The 17,186-nt window shown below is 40.8% G+C and overlaps 1 protein-coding gene across 1 annotated transcript in view; it reads right to left on the bottom strand.

The window, feature by feature from the left end:
* The window catches only part of epyc (epiphycan), a 24,953-nt gene extending 8,922 nt beyond the window's left edge, over positions 1 to 16,031 (bottom strand). The window contains exons 1-2 of the mRNA XM_053650034.1: positions 15,133 to 16,031; positions 10,643 to 10,799 (exon numbers count right to left, since the gene is read on the bottom strand). Coding sequence (XP_053506009.1) covers positions 10,643 to 10,799; positions 15,133 to 15,179 — 204 coding nt within the window. The 5' untranslated portion in view covers positions 15,180 to 16,031. The remainder of the gene's footprint in view (positions 1 to 10,642; positions 10,800 to 15,132) is intronic.
* Between the last annotated feature and the right edge of the window lie 1,155 nt (positions 16,032 to 17,186).

Genomic DNA, 17,186 nt, shown 5'->3' on the forward strand with positions numbered 1-17,186 from the left:
TGCGGAGGAGAGAGAGAGACGGCGTCGCGAGTTTCGTTGCTTCTACTGTGGTGAGGAGAGACACCTCATCAGACAGTGCCCCCTCAAGCAACACCGCGACCTAGGAGATAGCGAGACGACTAAACCACATCAGACAGGGGTGAGTTCGGGTCCCTCAACCCCGATCGTATCTCAACCTACATTTGTGCGACCTGTCGTAGTGGAACACTCAGGGTTGTCTTGTACTTTAGAAGCACTGATTGACTCAGGAGAGGCAGGGAACTTCATCAATCAGAACACAGTACAGCAGTACAACATACCCGTTCATCCACTAATCCAGCCACGTAAGATCCAGGCCATTGATGGGGCCCCTATTGGGAAGGGGGTTGTCTCCCATTGTACAGATCCACTCACCCTCCAGACCAGCACACTCCATCAGGAGAGCGTAGTGTTTTAAATCACAGTGTCCGCCAGACATCCGGTGATTCTAGGCCTCCCCTGGCTGCAACAACACAACCCAGGTATTTCATGGACAAACAAGGAGATCACACACTTGTCCACCCACTGCGTAGCACATTGCCTACAGACACCAGTGATCTTACTAGCAGCCACCTCCATCGAAAGCCCAAATAAAACCGCTACAGTCCACATTCCACCCGAATATCATGACCTCAGCGAGGCATTAAGCAAGGAAAAGGCTAGCGGATTACCACCTCATTGGCCTTACGACTGTGCCATAGATCTGCTTCCGGGAACTATGCCACCCCGAGGAAGGGTGTATGCATTTTCACAGACTGAGCAGAGAGGTATGGAGGAGTATATCCAGGAGGCACTACAGCAGGGTTACATAAGACCTTCTACATCCCTTGCGTCAGCAGGATTTTTCTCTGTGGACAAAAAGGGAGGAGGGCTCAGGCCATGCATCGACTATAGGGGTCTTAATCAGTGTTGTATTAAGTATCGCTACCCTCTTCCGTTAGTTCCGGTCGCCCTCAAACAACTCCGAGCTGCCACCATCTTCACTAAACTGGACCTCTGCAGTGCATACAATTTGGTCCGGATCAGAGAAGGAGATGAGTGGAAGACGGGGTTCAGTCCCACCTCAGGCCACTATGAATATCTGGTAATGCCGTATGGGCTTTCTAATGCCCCCTCTGTCTTTCAATGCCTAATAAATGACATCCTAAGGGACATGCTGGGACGTACCATTATCACGTACATCGACGACATCCTGATCTATTTCAGTTCACAGAAGGAACATGTCCACTATGTCTGACAAGTACTACAAAGGTTACTCAAGCACCAACTTTACGTCAAGGCTGAAAAGTGTGAATTCCTCAAGGACACCATCTCATTTCTGGGGTACATCATCAGTCCTGAGGGGTTCACCATGTACCAAGGTAAAGTGCAGGCAGTGGTAAATTGGCCCACTCCATTAACTGTGAAGGAGCTACAGAGATTCCTGGGGACCTCAATTCATGTCCAGGGTATGATCCAGCTTCATGGAGAAGATGGGGATCGTTATCAACCTCACATCTGGCTACCACCCACAAGCCAATGGCCAAGTGGAATGAGTGAACCAGGAGATTGGCTGGTTCCTTAGGATATTCTGTGCCTCAAGCCCCGAGGACTGGAGCAGATTCCTCCCCTGGGCCGATTACGCACAGAATTCTCTGCGTCACTCAGCCACAGGGCTCATACCGTTCCAATGTGTGCTAGGCTACCAGCCTCTACTGTTCCCCTGGAATGCGAACCCCACCGAATCACCAGCAGTTAACCAGTGGTTCCAGAGTAGTGAGCAGATTTGGGCCAGCGCACACCAGCGCCTTGTACAAGCGGCACGCACCTACAAGCTCAAGGCTGAGCATCACCGCAGCGAGCACCCACAGTACCAGCCTGGCGATAGGGTCTGGTTGTCCACCAAAGACTTAAGACAGCCACATGGCTGCAAGAAACTTACCCCACGGTACACAGGGCCATTCAAGCTCGTCAAGCAGATCAATGAGGTCATCTACGGTTTGGAACTACCTCGACACAGTCGCATAGCTCCCTCCTTTCACGTGTCATGACTCAAGCCCATCATCACGGGATCTCTAGCCACGGATGTGCCTTTCGAAACCCCTCCTGTCCCACTTGAGATCGATGAGCAACCCACCTACCTCATCAAAAATATCCTAAATTTGCGGCGTAGGAGGGGTAAGCTGGAGTATCTGGTTCATTGGGAGGGATAGGGGCCAGAGGAACAGTGCTGGGTGCCGGCGCAAGACATCCTAGACCCGCAGCTATGTAAAGACTTTAACGCAACACACCCTGAACATCCAGGACCCCGACCCCGGGATAGACCCAGAAAGGACTCTGCTCCCGGAGTGAGCCCTTCGGGAGAGGGCTCTGTCATATCACAGCCAAGCCACAACTCAGTTTCCCAGGAGGCACCGCTGACTACAAACATGGCCGCTAAGAACTACACTTCCCACACACGCATGCGCTCGGAGTTCTAATCGCACACACCTGCATCCAATCACACACACACTCTCACCACAGCACTTAAGAGATTTTGGAAGCAAACAGACCTCGCGAAGTAATACGTTCAGTAGACTTGCTCTCTGCCGTTTTGCCAAACCGTATTCTTGTAAGTTTTGCTTAAATGTTTTGACCAGTGTTTATGTCCCTGACCTCGATTTCTGCCTAGCCTCATTTTGTTTGTTTGCCTGATCGCCTGACCCTTGCCTGTTTTCACGACTATGAACTTTCTCTCACCTATTGGATTATTTTGCCTTGATTCTGTCACCCGCAACTGCTTCCGTCTCCACCCACGGTACGTGACATAGAAACCATTAATTAAAGTACTTTATTTTATGGATACTTGTTAATTGGTATTGTATATTTTCAAAATAGAAATACTTCATTCGAATAATAAGATTACTTTAATCGAGTATAACCGTTTCTATGCTTTAACTTTGACTTACAAAGAGCCGAGTCAGAGAACCAAATCAAAGAGTCGACTTGCTTGCAAACGACACATCACTCTTTAATGCTTTGACTGACTGTATTAAAAAACGTACATAAAATGGTTACAACTATTAATTGGTCTTTTTTTTTAAAAGAAAAGAAAAGAAAAAGAACTGTAATGTAAAAATTTACATTCCGTTGAGGAAACTGCCAGTCTATATTTGAAAAATTAACCGTTAACTAGCTAGTTTTCCAACAACAGTTAGCTAATGTCTGCTAACTAGCTGCTTGATGCCAACCAACACTGAATATTGCTTTGAAATAAAGCAATAATGGCAGTTTACTCATAAACATTAGTCTCTTGTAATTAGAAAAAGTAAAGAAAAATGATTCAAACACGCATGAATATACTACTAAATTAAGCAGCTGCTAGTGGCTTTACCTCTGAAGTAGATTAGCTTAATTAGCATGATTATTAGCATTATGTCATTTTCTCTCATTTTGATGCCTAGGTATGTTATATCAGATACTTTAAACCTTCTGCTTAAGTCATTTTCTTGTTGATTTCTTTAACTTTTCTTGGGACTGTCTTTCATTTACTCATGTATACTAAAATTTTTATGCTAGCAGTTCTTGAAATGAGGGCCATGGCCAATATGTCTCAGAATGGTGTCTGTATCTCAATTAAGTCAGTTTTAAGTTTGCTAGGTTATTAAATCTGGTCTAAAATAAAATTTAAAAAAAAGTGGCATGTGTTTAAAATAAATCGTAGACAGTATTATTATACGCTACAGGAGGAAGGAGTCTCCAGTGTCAGTGCTTTGTAACAGTCAGTTTTCTACCACAGGAAAGTCTTCAGGACAGGGGAGTTTACACTTTCCAGTTTCTCTACTACTTGACAAACTACACTTTCTTTTTGTCTTTATTAACTTCAAGAGAGAAACAGGTGAGGAAACGACTGTTTTTAGCTGCTGTAACATAAGTAAGAACAGGAACTAACTTGTTTTGTGGACGTTCCACAACATTAAACATAACTATAATCTAGACATGGATAAAAGCTATAATCTGTCATTGTTTAATAAGCAAATATTGTACTTGTTTTCAAAGCGGAATAAAACACTTTAATAAACACTTAATCACTGTTGGGGTGGTAACTGAACCTTCGCTTTATATCACTCCATAGTTTTGCTAATGATATGTCAATTTCTCAGCAGTTTAGCTTCCGTATATCTTACTGATCCCATCTTGAGCACTTTGTTCAGCTGAGGCAGGTTTATTGTCAGTACCATGGGTTAATTGTACCTCATCCATCGCGAGACACCTTTATGTCTCCTCTAGTATTTCAGAGGTTATTAGGATCGCAGGTTCTTTGAATGTTTTTTTTTTAATGATTTAATTCCAGGTTAAAATCCTACTTCAAATGGGCTTATCTGTGATTGTGATAAACATATCGAGATTTTAACACGTTTAGATTGTTTTACTAATTTGATCTTCTCTTTAAAATTTATATTTTCTGTGATTTTTATGTCTAGTTTTAATTAAACATTTAGATTAAATTTTTTTTTAGCTGTCTGTTTATTTATTTATTTATTAATTTTCCTCTGTCCTCGTCTTATTTAAAAAATAAAATAAAATAAATAAAATAAAACGATAATAACAATAATAATAACAATTATATATATATATATATATATATATATATATATATATATATATATATATATAAAGCACTTTGACATTTTGAGTATAATTATTGTATATGTATATATTGTATTGGACCTCAATTCCACATGGACGTTCTCACTGTGGTTGCTGGGACTACGGTTGCAGCGATGGCCTTCGGACTGCAATTACCACATGCAGTTTTGCACTCAGGTCTCCTTTAGTGATCAGTGGACTAGTTCAACAAACAGACTTCATATACAAACCATAATGAACTTTCTTTTACTTTCACACTATCCGTTGTTATCCAGATGAGGACGGGTTCCCTTCTGAGTCTGGTTCCTCTCAAGGTGTCTTCCTCATATTTTTCCTCGACACCGTAGCCACCTTTTTGCTCAATAGGGATAAATTCACACACTTAAAATCTGTATCCTGTGTTTATATATTTCTGTAAAGCTGCTTTGAGACAATGTCCATTGTTAAACGCGCTATACAAATAAAATTGAATTGAGTTCAATTCAATTAAATTAAAGAGACTGTATTTCCATGAAAGAGAGAGTGCTATATAAATGATTGTATATGTATAAAGAGATTTCCATGGAAGGTATGGACTTTGTTTGTTTGAGTTCCTTCCTGCTAGGTTTGCTCAGGAATCCCTAAGACATCAAGACTCCTTAAACATCTGAAAAGGCTGCCTGTCTCAACAAGTAAGAAGAACTCAACAAGAGACACATTCACACTCCTAATGGTCACTGAAACTGCACAGGGAGGACCATTATCTCAGCTATCAGACCAGCCATACTTTTAAAGTGGCACACCGTCTCACACCCAGTAATGTTAATGAGCTTTAGATGTGAGGCTTAACGGCTGGACTGGTCACGCTCTTGGCTCGTACTACACGTAAATGATTAAAAAAAAAGTTCACTAAATAAAATGTATGTATACAGAAATCAGAAGAATGCATACATGATCTAGGAAATGGGATCCAGTTCAGGGTTCTAAGCCTCCGTTCTGTCTGCAGTTACACCACACACCAGAATGTGGCGCCATGAAACCACCTTCTGCAGCGTACGTCCATCTCACACATGCTCGAAAAGCCGATTCTATCATCGACATGTGAATGGTCCTTGTGGAACCAAGACATACATGGAGGCAGAAAAATCCTTATTCCATGAAGCACAGTGCTTCGTTTGCACAGAGTAATAAGAAACAGTTCGGGCATTTCTCAACGATAAAATGGTGAAGCCATCACAAAATACTAAAACTACCATGGTCGTTCTGCGTGATTAGCATGGCTTATAAGAAGATCATAACTAGAGCCTACATAAATTCCACTGCTAAAGGTTTAGCGAGTGTTTAATATGTATACTGTAACTGGAGTTTCAGTGTAATGACACCGAAAGCTTTCGAGAGACAACAAGGCCTGACTCTGTGTTAGCTTTAAATCTACCCCACCTCCTGACCACAGCCCCCCACCTCCTCCTCCCAGTGCAAACACACATGTCTGTGGGGAGACGAGAAGCAACCCCCCCCCCCCCCAAAAAAACCCCACAAACAAACAAACAAACAAACAAACAAACAAAACGTAGACTAAAATAAGCCAGAGAACCAACACATTACAGCCAAAATATACACAGATGCTAAATCATTATATATAATATAGTCTAATATAAATCCTCATACGCAGCTAGGAAGTGAAATAATCCGAGTTCACAGAACACAAGACTGTTAAGAGCAAAACAATGCAGTATGAGTCACACATTTCTCAGTGTTTAAAAAAAAACCACACAAAAAACATATTAATTCCACAAGCTAGCAATAAAACTAGCCAACTTTATTATGTCTACTTAGGGGCAGGATTGAGCCCCCAACCCCGGAGGTGCGAGACAAACATGTCAAAGGTTTTCGAATCCTGTTGGTTCTTTAAGTTCTTAAATACATTGAGTTAGATAACTGATGGAACGATTGTTTCATTCTTCTCTTTATTTAGTCATCAATAGCAGGTAAACTCTGGTCAAACAATACAGCAAATAGTACAAATAGTTACAAATAGTAATGAATGAAAAAGTCTGACCAGTATTATTTTGCGCAAAACATATTTAGTTCGGAATTATTTCTGACCCTCTACCTTGAGAGCTATGATGAAATTCTACCTTTATTATTGCAACCAAAGGCCACAGAGTCATGTCAGAGTCTAGCGTATATACACTCACTGTCCAGTTTAACTGGACTTGAAACTTGTACACCTGCTTATCCAATCAGAACAAAGTAAAAAATAAAATCATGCAGATACGGGTCAAGCGTTTCAGTTAAGGTAGAATCTGTAGTTAATGAGAATCTGAGAATCTGAGGCTATCATGGGCAAAAGACGACTGAGAGTGTAATATGTCATTAATACAACAGTTCTATAAACGAGAAAGTAGGAAGTGGAATTACGTGGCGAACACAGACGAGTGGAGTGATACACACAGTGAAACATCTCAGTGAGGTTATAGAAAACATAAGCACTCTTGGAAAGCCGCTCGACCAATCGAATTACTGGACCAGAATTAACTGTTGTATAACAATTTATATAGTGCATCTTAGTATTTATTTATTTTTAATGTTCTGTTGATTATTTTTAAGTAAGTTTGACCTAGACCACTCTGGGACTGGTAGAAAGCAATATCAATCTCTAGTCTTTCAGGTTATCATCCTTACAGTTTCTGTAAGCACTTAAATCTTCAGTTTGTACCATTTGTAAGTAACTCTGGATAGACCAAGGAGAGGATGTGGCAAAGTATACATGCACTTCTATGTGTTTTGTAGCTGCATGTTTTACTCTGGAGCAGAAACCCTCCATTTATTGCTAAGAAAAACATGTTACACACAAAACCTGCCAAGGTTTCAAAAGAGTTACCAATGAGATAAAGCAGAGCCACATATGAGCAAATGAATGCATGTAATGTGATGCTAGCCTCCTAACCTCTCTCCCTCCTTCTCTCTCTCTCTCTCTCTCTCTCTCTCTCTCTCTCTCTCTTTACTGCATTTTCATCAGGGCAGGAAACTGAAACAAGGATATCTCATGTCATAACAATTCAAAGTGTGTTGAAATGGATCTTCAACCCATACTACTATCTACTATACTATTCTACTATATCACTCACATCCTGATCAGGCTAGGGCTCCTCCCATCTTTGAGATTTTTAAATCCTGTCCTCCAGGCAAAATTCTCTCAATTCATTTTTTATTCATAGTTGCCTGGCAGACTAGAATTCAGTTTTATTCGTATAGCGCTTTTGACAAGGGACATTGTCTCAAAGCAGCTTTACAGAAATATATAAACACAGGATACAGATTTTAATTTATCCCTATTGAAGTGGTGAGGAAAAACTCCCTAAGATGATACGAGGAAGAAACCTTGAGAGGAACCGGACTCAGAAGGGAACCCGTCCTCATCTGGGTAACAACGGATAGTGTGAAAGTAAAAGAAAGTTCATCATGGTTTTTATATGAAGTCTGTTTGTTGAACTAGTCCACTGTTCACTAAATGAGACCTGAGTGTAAAACTGCATGTGGTCATTTCAGTCCCAAGGCCATCGCTGCAACCGTAGTCCCAGCAACCACAGCAAGAACGTCCATGTAGAATTTACGTCCAAAACCATTTCCATGGTACTTCAAGCGGCACCGTCCTCAGCAATCTCCAGGCTGTAGCCTCCAGATGATGAGAGCTCCATCCAGAGATAGGGCAGGTTTAACAATGTGAAAAAGAAACAAAACCCTTCTTCCTATTAAGGTGTAACTATTGGACCATTTGCATCACTGCATCGATTTAAAATGAATCAAGGCAACAATTGAGAATCGATTATCACCAGCTATAGTTGTTTATTATTGGAAATAGACAGACAGCTGATGAATAAACTATAATAGTTTTTAAACTGATAATTAGGCTGTTAATAGGCTATCAAGATGATTTTCCTCTTGATTAAGTCTAGATTAACTTGGGCTGAAATGGGTGTGTTAGAGCATGAAAAACACCCATAAAAAAATGCCATAAATTTAAAAATGTGTAGGGCAGGATTATATTCAGTGGGGTATTCCAGATCGAGGATTGAGAAGCATTTGTAAAACCTTGACAGATTTTTATCACTAAAAGTACATTAAAGGGGACCTATTATGCCATCGGCAGTGTGTGTACACAACCACCCTATAATGGTAAAAATCCACTTTTTTATATTCCCCATAAATCATAAACAGTGTCTCAAAATGAATCGTTCGCGTTTTCTGTTCTAATGTGACGTCAAATTGGAGCAGGCCCCGCCCACGACTGGTGATGAACTCTGCCCTATTAGCATAGCTCCTCCCCCGAGTGAGCTGCACACAGTCCGCCATGTTCACCGCGCTGGAGCAGCTACAGTGATAAGAAGAAAGTCTCAGCTTCATAAGCTTTGTAAGTGTTCTGTTGTTGGCTGTAAGAATGAAAATAAGAGTCTTCATGTACTCCCGGCATCAGAGCCATTGAACATGCAGTGGAAAAGTTTTATTCACCTAACTACCCCAAACTTCTAATCTTTTACATATAACTTGAGTTGGAGCCCATGATGAAATCATTTTGGACTATTGCATACTAAATATCTGCCAGATTGAACATGTACGAGACACCTCCATGCATAAATACTTGCACTGACATCCAAAAGTTACCAAACATGATTCATCACGCTTGGATCGGAATCGTTCGAAGAATTTGCATGCATCCAAACTGAAGACGTGCAAGAAAAAACAAAACAGATGGATATGTCGAGTTTTCCATACCGCTCTGCCAAAAGAATATTAAGTGAGCCGACAGAAAACTGGGTAGACTATAAATATTTGAAATTCCCCACTTTTCACAGAAAGCTTTCCAGTGGAGCTCAGCTACATTAAATCAGCTTTTATACTAGAGTAATGGAACAAACCTAGAATATCTGTGCACTTGATATTTAGATGATACCAAAAGGAAGACTTTCACTTGCATTACAAGGGTAGAGTATGTGTAAAAGTATGTACACAACAGAAAACGGAGTAAAAACTTCGCATCAGGAGTGCTTCTGTTCTTCACAAATTGTTCCACGGTGCATTGAAATGAAGCACACTACTGTCACTTGATTCTATAATATCCACTAAGGAGAATTGATACAGCATCAAGTAACCACTCATTCTTTACAAATGTAGGAATACGGTCGTCAGTAGAGCTCAAGACTCTGTGAAATTGATCTAAAATAGCAATCAGATCAATGGCATTAGACTGAAGACCTGAACCCAGTCCAGAACCTGCATGCCTGAATATTTTGGCCAGTCTCATCATATAAGAATCTGTTCTTACTTGACTAGTCAGGGGTTCAAGCCCCAGCACTGCCAAGCTGCCACTGTTGGGTCCTTGAGCTTTAATAGACCTTAAACCTCTCTGCTCCAGGGGTGTTGTAACATGGATGACGCTGTACTCTAACCCCAGCTCGTTATATATAAGCTGGGATATTCGAAAAAAGAAATTCACTGTGCTGTAATGTATGCTTGACAAAGGCTTCTTCTTACGAATGGAAGAAAAACACTGTCTTTAATGCTGTTATAGGAAAATAACGAACACGTTACTGTGATCATATTGAAGTTATTTCCCTCTAACAGCACACCCCGAAGTGTTACTCCTCTTACACCACAGCGGTTCGCCAAGGTTACCCATTTTTATTCATTGAAGAATGATTCGTCATACTATTTATGCATTTATAGTTATATTTATTGTTGCGGAACATCCGTGAAACAAGTTATTTCCTCTTATCGCTTATGTTATAGCAGCTATAAACAGTTGTTCCTTCCCGTCTTGAATAAACTCTTCACTGTAAAAATTTCCCCATATGAACAATTGCACACCTTAATCCATCTGTCCCAGTATTTTCCCATCACTGTAAAACCGGATATGTTCATTTAACTCCAAAAATATGTTCATTTAATCTCCAAAAAAAGTGACTAATAAATTAGTCGCTCACTTGGAAGTCATTTTTTTTTTTACCTACAACCCATAGCACATTCACTTTCCCACCTCAGGTTCATCCGTGGTCAGGTCATCGTAATATTCGAGGTCCTCGTCGAAGTTGTCTGGCTCCACTTGTCGGGTGTATCTTGGGGGAGAAGCCAGAACGACATTCAGGACCAGGAGTCCCAAAACTAACCTGCATGGCGTCATCATTATCGTCCACCTGTCCGAATGAAATATAAGAATGAATAAGAGCATACCTACATCTTTCTTTTGCTTGGGCAGTTTTTTAGTACACAATTATAAGATTAAAACTGGTGGAGATTCAATTCAATTTGATTTGTATAGCGCTTTTAACAATGGACATCGTCTCAAAGCAGCTTTACAGAAACGTATACATTTTGGGTTTCACTTTATTATCTCGGAAAGGCAATGCCAAAACCTCTTTCATAGGAGCAGTGATTAAAGTCACCGTTTGGTGGTTCATGTTTACCCACTTGTTCCCTTTTCAGAGCAAACTGTTGCATGCTAGGTTCAAGGTTTCTAGTCATTATCAAAGAAATAACATACAACAATCCCATCCTGCCCTCCTCACCTACCCTCCCATCCGACTCTATTGCACTAATGTCAGTTACTGCCGAGATCGTTACGCATTCATTGCACAGTTATTGCAAAATAACACAGTTATTGCACAAATTCCCTAGTTATTGCATGTAGAATCTTGCCGAAGTAGCGTATGAACCTGCACAGCACTCCGTGACCTGAGTCTTACCAGACGTCAGCCGAGGCTAAGGCTGCTTTGTTTGGCCATTTTAACGTTATAAAAGCCCTGGACACATGCCTACATACCTTTCTTATTAGTTTCAGTGTAATTACTGAGTAATTTAGAGTAGTTGCAGAATGAGATGCTGTAACATGAATAATAGATGGAACCCAAATCAAAATCATGGACTTGTTCTAACCAAACATAAGCCTGTTTTGTATAACGTTGTCAGTTTCATTTCCTTGCTGATAATCGTTTTAGTAAATACGATGCGTGTAAGAAATACACACGCTACACAACATGATCCGCCGTTATAGGAAAATAATCAGCAATTCACTAAAACACTAACCATGTTTTCTTTATTAATAAAAGACATGTTATACGTGGTATCATTTCTAGTTACATTTAACACTGTGGAATAACGGCAAAATAGTTCCTGTTATTACTTACGTCATTGCAGGTATAAACACCGCCACCAGCCTCTCTCTCTCTCTCGAAGTTAATAAGGTCAGTGTCTGAAAACTTAACGTTACAGCTTTACCTCTGACTGTTACAAAGGACTGACACGGGAGAGTCCTTCCATGAATGTTAAATAAGCGTCTCCTTACACACACACACACAAAATGTAAGTTATTATGTTACTATATAAATGATAATATTTTACATTTTACCAGCGCACCTCTTGACCAGTCATCAGATCTGACATATAATATGTTATAGTTATTTATGGTAATGGTCTGCACTTATATAGCGCTTTTTTAACCTTAGCAGTTCTACAAAGCGCTTCTCACTGGTTCTCATTCACCCATGCACACACACACTCCCTCACACACCAACGTTAGCAGAGCTGCCATGCAAGGTGCTAGCTTGCCATCGGGGGCACCTTGGGGTTCAGTGTCTTGCCCAAGGACACTTCGGTATGTGGAGTCATGTGGGCTGGGAATCGAACCTCCAACCCTACGATTAGTGGACAACCCGCTCTACCACCTGATCCACAGCCCCGCCCATATTTACATTCTATTGGTCTGATAAATTCTGAGATGAAATGCACAAGATGTTTTCAGGCTTTGGGCCTGTAGACCACACATTTCTCAGTGGTCATTAACAAAGTGCTCACAGCCAGAAGAATCTGACTCTTCTACAACATAAATCTGCACCACACTCACCATTCAAACCAGCGACCAAACTGAATAAGCATGCTGACATGTTACACAATGTAGACAAGTACGTTGATAGAAGGTCATTTTCCATCTCTGATGTACTCATTAAAACTGTGCAAGGCTTTTTTTTTTTGTGGTGTAGGCTTAAGTGCAATTTTCAGACAGTGAGCTATTTTTTTCTTGTTTTGTACTTATTCATTCCATTGTTGTGGTTAGAAATGAATAAGCGAAATAGGACATGTGTCATTTGAAATCCACTGACATTGGCAGAATTTTTCCATCCAAAATTGCACTTGTGTAGGCCTTAATGTCCTGTCCCATTTCTGGCTTTGTAGATCCTTACCATATATGTCAAGCTTCTTCTATATAAACATACCTTTGAGTGTTACAGAGACCTCACACACCTTAGACGTCTTCCATAAACGTTAAATACGTGTCTCTTTTCACAAAACCTCACCATATCAACAATATATATATATATATATATATATATATATATATATATATATACACACACACATATATTTTGCTGTTAAATAAAGAAATGTCTGTCATGCAATGATCTATGTAAGTTGTTACTATAGAATCAATGATATATTAGACAATATAATATAATATAATATAATATGCTATTAGATAATGTAATATAATAGTATATAATAATATATACAAGCTAGTGAATATAAACCTGTGCTCTGCAGCTGCACTAATTTCAGAGCTGCTGTTATAGAAAAATAACCAACACCTTCTGACCAATCAGAAACCAGAATTCAACAGCGCTGTGGCATAAATTTACATATTTGAGTGTTCACTATTCCTCTGCTATATCGGTAACACACTGACATTATTTGGATTTTACGTAATAGACTTAACAAACAAAATCATAATAAATAAATAAAACTGAAAAGTCGTGAGTGCATATGTAGTTCTTTGCTATGAAACTCCTAAATATGATCTGGTCTAGACAATTAACTTCGGACATTGCATAAATAGCTGATTAAGGTCCAATCAAAGCGTCACATGATGTCCAATCATGTCCAGTCAAACCTTTTCATGATGCCATGGTGAATACGTATGCATACGCGAGACTCAAGGCACTGTAATCAACGAATGAAAGCGAGAAATAGAATAAACTGCTTTATGTAGTCATAGACCTTCAACTAGTTTATAAAACGTGGCATGTCTGTGCTACACCTAGTCCGTCGTCTTTTTCAGCGTAGGATCGTGGATGAGGCCTGGTTCTGAGAGACCGATAAACTGAGAGCAGCTCCATCTAAACCGTGAAGAACTTAAGTGATAAAGAAGAGCCATGGGAGGAGAGACGTGAGCACAGGATGAGGTGACGTGGATGATGTGGATGAAGTTCTGGTCCTCAAGGTGAGACGGAGAAAGTTTGGTAAAAGGGGAATGTGTGTATGTATGAGAGAGAGAGAGAGAGAGAGAGAGCGAGAGAGAGAGTAAAAAAGCTTTGACAGAGCTTCTTTATAAGCATACATCCCAATCTGTCTCCGCACTCATACTCGAAATTCCACCAGGGGTTGTGGACAGGATGGCAGCTGAGCGCCGAGAGGAGGGGAAAAAAATCCCATGGACTCATTGACTCATGACTGTAACACTGTAATAGATATACATACAGATCTTTGAGTCAAGTTGGCGCGTTGACTTGCTATTTTTACACTTTCTGTATTCGTGATTATATATAAATCTGTTCCTTGTGGTTTTTAATTCATGACAGCACCCACTGGAAAAGATGATTTTTTTTTTTTTTAATAGAAACGATAGGGGATTCGTTTAGGACGTGGCAGAAAGCGCAGAATCTTCTGGTCTGCAGTGAAAGTGAGGCTTTTCTGTGTCCTGTTTCTGACAGCATCAAACTCAGCAGGGACGCACTGAAAGAAGGACTGTGCTTCACACACAGCTGGGCTTTTATACATTCCCATGAGTGTGTTTAGTGTGCGTAGTGTGTGTGTATGCGTGTGTTTTCCTTGGCTCTAGGACGAGCTCTAGATATTCATTGATTTTACACTTTCCTCTGCCAATCATTGAACGACACAAGCCCCCCCATCATCAACGGCATGATTGTCAGATAATCTGATTTTCAGATTCAAACACAAATATCGTGTGGCGTATATATATATATGTATACATATATATATGTATACATATATATATATATATATATATATATATATATATATATATATATATATATGTATATATATATATATGAAAAGAATATATATGCGGACATTTTTGCATGTATTCAGCAATCCTGCCCTTCGGTTTCACATTTTCTCCATGACCCCACATGTTAAACACAAACGCAAGCCCTTCCATGAGGGGACATTTCAATATTCTGTCGGTTTAAGCTTCAGAGCGACTAATCACAGACACAAAATACTCACAGTTGAAATTCTGATATAAAATAACGTTACGAGAACATTAAAACAGCATCAGGAACAACAGCAGCAACATTAAACTTTAATCCAAGGCCTAATACGGAGCTATAATTTCCTTCAGGTGTATATTAGGAGCTGCAGTACCTGCATTATTAAGTCTAATAGTGACGAGTGATGAAGTTTCTTCTTTTTATTACATAGCACTAGATTAAATGAGTATGACAGAACGCTTACCTCTGTCTCCTGCTTTCCCGGATGGTCCTGCACTTCAGTTCGGACATGCACAGGGCTGGTGGGCCTGCCCAAAGTAACGGGTCTCTCACGGCGGCTTTGAGAAGGGGTATGGGTGTGTATTCGTGTGTGTTTGTATATTGTCGTGTATGGGGATGTCTGTGTGTGTGTGTGTGTGTGTGTGCGTGTGCGCGTGGGGGTGTGTGTGCACTCCTAGCCCCCGGGTGCTCTACCTGCAGTGTGTGTGCGAAGGTAGGCACTGAGGCCGAGCTGAGGGGAGAGATCGGTTTTGGTCACATCTGCAGGAGTAGCAGTACCCAGCCCACACCACGGCACACTTAACGCACACACACACACACACACACACACACACACACACATATACACATGCACACACACACACACATACACATGAAGGAAGAACCTGCTGCGGAAACAAAATACACAGAAAGACAGCCCCCCAGAGTGTTTCTGGATAAGAGAATAAGAGTTAAGTGTGAGATATTTATCTTCACTTCTTTGACTGGGGTGAAAGTAAAGCATGCGCCGCTTTCATGTGCGGATCTACTGGGCCCCAGTACACAATGGGCCCTCTGTCAGGCTCCTCTGTTAGTCCTGGACCAGGAGGAAGTTTCCGCCTGGAGAAAGGCCTTTCCTTCACACTCTCCATTCAGCCAGTCACTAACGCTGAGCCAGATACACATTGCATCTTGCTGCCAAGAGATGCAACACTCCACAGAAACAAAAGTGAGCTCGCTGCCAGGAAGGCTCCTTACAAGCTCTCATGTGTCAGCTTTGTTTCATTTACAGGCCAGAAACACAAAGTTCTACTTTCATCCCACAAAATCTCAACTTGCATGCCACATCTGTAGCTTTCTCCGTTAACCCTATCCCTGCTTCTAAATAGGTTTTTCACAGATAATAAAGTCGCACTTTATATGCCTCCTAAGTGCTGTATCTATTTTAGAGGGAATTAAATTGATTGAATTGAATCGAGGGGAACCCCGCACATCTGGGGTTCGAATTTTGTCTCCGCACCATGGGCGCAGGTTTTGTATGTTCTCCCCAAGCTTTGGGGGTTTCCTCAAGGTACTCCGGTTTCCTCTGCCAGTCCGAAGACATGCATGGTAGGCTGATTGGCATGTCCAAAGTGTCCGTAGTGTATGAATGGGTGTGTGAGTGTATATGTGATTGTGCCCTGCGATGGATTGGCACCCTGTCCAGGGTGTACGCCGCCTTGTGCCTGATGCTCCCTGGGATAGGCTCCAGGTTCCCCCATGATCCTGAAAAGGATAAAGCGGTATAGAAGATGGATGGATGGATGAACCTTGCACATCTGGGGTTCGAATCTCGTCTCTGCACCATGTGCGCAGGATTTGTATGTTCTCCCCGTGCTTTGGGGGTTTCCTCGGGGTACTCTGGTTTCCTCCACCAGTCCCAAGACATGTGCTATAGGCTGACTGGCATCTCTAAATTGCCAGTAGTGTGTGAATGTGTGTATGATTGTGCCCTGTGATGTGTTCGCACCCCATCCAGGCTGTCCCCTGCCTTGTGCCACGAGTTCCCTGGGATAGTCTCCAGGCTCCCCCATGACCCTTTGCAAGATGATCGGTATGGAAAATGGACGGATGGAGGGATTGAATTCAAATGGAGCTTCATTCATATCGTTTGATATACTTTTTTTGACATACCTTTTTTTTTCGAGGCATAAAAATCACCTTGAAACGGTTAAGATCCCATGTAACATAGGTTAAATAGCACCATTAGTCTTTTTGTAAAATCTCATGGAATAGATTTCCTTACAACTGAAATGGCAGCCTGCATATTTACTATGTCTCTTTTTTTATTATTATGACTATTTTTAGAAGTCTTAAATATCTGGTCAATTAACTATTAAAAACATTTAACTATTACTATTAAAACTATTAAACTATTAAACTAACTATTAAAACTATTAAAAACAGACGTTATCGGAATACTTTTAATCTGGCTGGACCCACAGTTTTACCCTAAGGTGCTAAACATGCATTAAGTTAAATGCAAAAATAAAACAAAAT

This window comes from Ictalurus furcatus, chromosome 19 (assembly GCF_023375685.1).
Source record: "Ictalurus furcatus strain D&B chromosome 19, Billie_1.0, whole genome shotgun sequence".
NCBI lineage: Eukaryota > Metazoa > Chordata > Actinopteri > Siluriformes > Ictaluridae > Ictalurus > Ictalurus furcatus.